Source organism: Peromyscus maniculatus, chromosome 1 (assembly GCF_049852395.1).
Source record: "Peromyscus maniculatus bairdii isolate BWxNUB_F1_BW_parent chromosome 1, HU_Pman_BW_mat_3.1, whole genome shotgun sequence".
In the NCBI taxonomy this organism is placed as follows: Eukaryota; Metazoa; Chordata; class Mammalia; order Rodentia; family Cricetidae; genus Peromyscus; species Peromyscus maniculatus.
This window is the reverse complement of record NC_134852.1, coordinates 115172340-115177438: the sequence shown is the minus strand read 5'-3', so window position 1 is coordinate 115177438 and position 5099 is coordinate 115172340. Positions and strand designations below refer to the sequence as shown.

The following is a 5099-nucleotide window of genomic DNA, read 5'->3' as shown; positions in this document are numbered from 1 at the left end:
GTTGCCCTCTGACCTCCACGTGACCTGCACACACACAATAAACGCAATTGAATTCTAGGAAAGGCCTGTAAGTAACGTGACTTATATTTTCATTAAGGAGTCTTCATTTCAACAGTACAGTTCCCCTTTCTCTATTTAATGATTACATTCTAAAATTTACTTAAAATATTTTTAAGTAGCTTTATTTAATATGAGTGTGTGTGTGTGTGTGTGTGTGTGTGTGTGTGTGTGTGTGTGTGCTCTAGTCTGCAGAGTGGAGGTCAGAGGACAGTTTGCAGGAGTCAGTTTCTCCTTCCACTAGGTGGGTCTCATATATCCTAGGCTGGCCTCAAATTTGCTATTTACTCCCAGATGACCTTAACTTTTGATCCTCAATCCTGGGATTACCGGCAGGTGATGGCACCAAGGATGTATGCAATGCTTGTATGAAACCCACGGCTTCTGACAGGCTAGGCAAGCACTATACCGTCTGAATTAGGTCCCCAATCTTCTTGGAGAACTTTTAGGAGAGTTACAAAAGTGGTTTCACTCTAAGATCTTCAAGTGTTGTCACATGCTGAAAATTCTCAAAACAAATCTTACCAAGTTTCTTTGTTTCTACTTTGACTCAGCATTTAGAGTAAATAAATTCTGCATTTCGTCCACTAGAGGTCCTCCCAGCATTCTTTTTAAAAAGTACAATTGGCTCAAAGTCTTCTCCAATTCTTACAGATTTTCCTCCTTCATCCTTAACAGGTAGAGTGGAGGCCCAGCTTCACATGTTGTTCACCACGAGGAGGCATCCCATATCCCTGTCTCAGAACATGTTGATCTGAAAGTCCCAGGGCTTGGAGGACAGGGACTGAAATGGGTGTGGGGTTGGTGTTCGGACAAATCTCAGTTCTTTGAATTATTGTTCTTTCTACAGCTTCACGTCTCTTGTGACTCCTCAGCATTTCACAGAGCCTGCAGGCATCTCCTGGTAAAGGATAGCATCGTGAAAGAGTGCTGGTCATGGGATCAAATGATCTTGCTCTGCCAGTTACTAAAGATGACACCTTCCTTGGCCAGATAGATAACTTCACAGATGTTCAGTTTCTCAAAACAAAAGTGAAAAGACAAAATTCATTTTTTTTTTTTTTTTTTTTTGGTTTTCCGAGACAGGGTTTCTCTTGTGTAGCTTTGCGCCTTTCCTGGATCTCACTTGGTAGCCTAGGCTGGCCTCGAACTCACAGAGATCCGCCTGCCTCTGCCTCCCAAGTGCTGGGATTAAAGGCGTGCGCCACCACCGCCCGGCCAAAATTCATTTTTTTTAAAAAACGATTTGTTTATTTATTATGTATACAGCGTTCTGCCTGCATGTATCCCTGCAAGCCAGAAGAGGGCACCAGATCTCATTAGAGATGGTTGTGAGCCACCATATGGTTGCTGGGAATTGAACTCAGGACCTCTGGAAAAGCAGCCAGTGCTCTTAACCACTGAGCCATCTCTCCAGCCCCCAAAAACAAGTTTTTTTTCTTTCTTCCCCCCGCCCCCCGAGACACGGTTTCTCTGTGTAGCTTTGTGCCTTTCCTGGAACTCACTCTGTAGTCCAGGCTGGCCTCGAACTCACAGAGATCCGCCTGACTCTGCCTCCTGAGTGCTAGGATTAAAGGTATGCGCCACCACCACCCAGCAAAATTTATTTTTTAATGAGGAGCTTCTAAATAAGATAACACTTAAGAGATGTTGGAATATAGTAGGTATCCAAAACTGTTAATTAACTCATGTTCCCAGTAGTGAGACACTCTCTTTAGCGTATTCCTTTTCCTGTATGCAGTTAGAGTACTTGTTTCTATACACACCCACAGTAATGAATTATATAGACTCAGGGAAAACTTGGTCATTTAAGTAGGATTAGTAGTTTCAGAACTGGACAAGTTATCTCTCTATGATTTAGAAACTTAAGGATTAACACCAGGAGTCTGATGGCTCTTTCTCAAAGTCATGAGTATTGTTCTTTTTGGAGGGCACTTATTTATTTTATTTTGTATTATTTTTTGTGTGAATGTTTTGCCTGAATGTATATATGTGCATTATGTGTGTGCCTGGTGCCCAAAGAGGTCAGAAGAGGGTGTCAGCTTTCCTTGGGACTGGACTTAACACATGGTTATGAGCAACCACACCCACAACAGTGGGTGTCAGAAATTGAACCCAGGTCCTCTGGAAGAGCATCTGATGCTTTTAACCATGGAGCCATCCCCCACTCATGAGTATTGCTCTTAATAGTAATTTGATTTTCTTTTCTCAAATATAGGAAAGAGGAGAACTGGTTCCAAGAGGTTGTGGAGGAGTAACTACCACACAATTCCTTATGGTTACTATACACATTTGCTTTTAGCATAGAAGAGCTATTCTTCAGATATCAATGGCCATGCATAACACAAGTAGCTACAACACTGGCCCCTTCACCCTTTCAGGCATCCCTGGACTTGAGCAGTACCATGTCTGGATCAGCATCCCTTTCTGCTTTATCTATTTGGTGGCCATCGTGGGCAACAGCATCCTTCTCTACCTCATCGCAGTGGAAAACAGTCTGCATTCCCCCATGTTCTTCTTCCTTTCCATGTTGGCCATGACTGACCTCATATTGTCTACCACCTGTGTCCCCAAGACCCTTAGCATCTTCTGGTTTGTCCCTCAGGAAATCAGTTTTCCTGGCTGTCTGACCCAGTTGTTCTTCCTGCATTACAGCTTCGTCTTGGACTCAGCTATCTTGCTGGCTATGGCATTTGACCGCTATGTGGCCATCTGCTCACCATTGAGATATACCACTATTCTTACACCCAAAGCTATTGTCAAAATTGCTGTAGGAATCTCTTTCCGAAGTTTCTGTGTTTTTGTTCCGTGTGTTTTCCTTGTGAACCGCCTACCCTTCTGCAGGACACACATCATTGCCCATACCTACTGCGAGCACATCGGTGTTGCCCGTCTGGCATGTGCAGATATCTCCATCAACATCTGGTATGGATTTTGTGTTCCTATCATGACAGTGATTATAGATGTGGTCCTTATAGCCATCTCCTACACTCTCATCCTATGTGCTGTTTTTCGTCTTCCCTCCCGAGACGCACGCCAGAAGGCCCTGGGCACCTGTGGTTCTCATGTCTGTGTCATCCTCATGTTCTATATACCAGCATTCTTCTCCATCCTTGCTCATCGCTTTGGACACAATGTCCCTCGCACTTTTCACATCATGTTTGCCAACCTATATGTAATTATCCCACCTGCGCTCAACCCTATTGTCTATGGAGTGAAGACCAAGCAGATACGGGATAAAGCCATTCTTCTGCTCTTTCCCAAATTGTCCCAGTGACAGAGAGATGCCTGAGGTCTTGGATCTGCAGGCCAGTTCATAAAGTACAGTAGGTCAAAGGCTGAACCTACAACCACTGGCTTCCGAGAGAGGACACATGGAACTACTCTTCCTAATCAGAGTTGGGGTTTTGTTTTCTTAGTTATTTTATGCAGAAGCCTACTCAACCATTTTAGTTTTAGGAAAAGAACCTCCGAGGCTAGAAGAAAAAAGATATCTATTTCACTTCTGAAAATAAACAACTTATCTTAAGCAAAAATCTTGCAATTCTCTTTGGTTATGCTAAAGTAATAAAAGATTTAATTAAAGCTGGGTGGTGGGAGACAGAAACAGGTGGATCTCTGTGAATTCGAGGTCATCCTGATCTACAAAGTGAGTTCCAGGGTAGCCAGAGCTGTTACACAATGAAACCCTGAATCAAACCACAACAACAACAAAAAGATTTAATTAAAACAATAAAATTATGCTATCTTATTTTCACTTGAAATATGTCTGAGGAATCGTAATTATTTTTTACACACACCTTAATTTTGTATTCTTGTGTCACAGTAAGGTGAGGAATTAGTGCTGTTTCTGTAGTTTCTAGATTAAAAAAATTAGTCTATTTGTGTGTACATGCATGTGTTATGTGTGTGTATGTGTATGTATATGGGCACACGCATGCCACAGCTTTCACAAGGAGGCCAGAGGACAACTTGTGAGGAAGTTAGTTCTCTCTTTCCAACATACAGGTTCTGGGAATTAAACCCAGGTTTCCTGACTTGGGGGCAAGCACATTTAGCTGCTGAACCATCTTGCTGGAACAAGTTTCTAGAATTTTAGTATGGTGGTTATTATTTCTTTCTGGAAAGCATCAGTTATGTATCCTACCTGTTATCTACCAGGTGCATAGGCAACATTATCAAATAAATGAATAGAAAATCTTAATGAAATTATTAAATCAGTGTTGTAGATGTTTTTCTTATGAGAGGATTAGGACAGTGCTAAACATTTTTTTTTTTTTTTTTGAAAAGAAAAGAGACGCTGGAGATAACTGAGCAGTTAAGAGCACTGGCTTCTCTTCTAGAGGACCCAGGTTTGATTCCCAGCACCCACATAACAGCTCACAACCATCTGTAATCTTAGTTCTAGGAGACCTGACATCCTCTTCAGGCTTCTGAGGGCACCAGGCATACACAGTATATGCAGGCAAAACACACACATAGAAAAAGAAAAATGTAAAGACATTGAAGGTTATAATACTTTTCCATAGGATGATGGGACTAAGAGATCTTTTTAAAAGAACTGAATTCTATATGGTAAAAACAAAACAAAAGCTAAATCAGAGCTCAAATAATTGGCTACGCTCTAATAATCTTTAAAACACAAAAGATTGGCCGGGCGGTGGTGGCGCACACCTTTAATCCCAGCACTTGGGAGGCAGAGCCAGGCAGATCTCTGTGAGTTCAAGGCCAGCCTGGGCTACCAAGTGAGTTCCAGGAAAGGCGCAAAGCTACACAGAGAAACCCTGTCTTGAAAAACCAAAAAAAAAAAAAAAAAAAAAAAAACCCACAAAAGATTAAATCAGACATAAAGAAATGGCCATTTTAGTGATGTTTGGGTGCCTAGCCATCAAAAATAGTAACCAAGTTTCAAGTTAAACAAATTGCTCCATACAATATAGGTACCTGAATTGTAGGGCCTTCCATGTTAAGATCTTTTACTTCATATGAACTCCTCCAACACAATGCAAGAGAAGGGCCAGCTGCCTGTCAGGTTGCCACTC

At 41.9% G+C, this 5099-nt stretch overlaps 1 protein-coding gene across 1 annotated transcript; it reads left to right on the top strand.

The window, feature by feature from the left end:
- Nucleotides 1-2292: 2292 nt before the first annotated feature.
- LOC102909077 (olfactory receptor 52H1-like) lies at nucleotides 2293-3334 on the top strand. Its single transcript, XM_006979022.2, has one exon. It carries the CDS (start codon nucleotides 2387-2389, stop codon nucleotides 3332-3334), a length of 948 nt encoding a protein of 315 aa, XP_006979084.1. The 5' UTR covers nucleotides 2293-2386.
- The last annotated feature ends 1765 nt before the right edge of the window (nucleotides 3335-5099 follow it).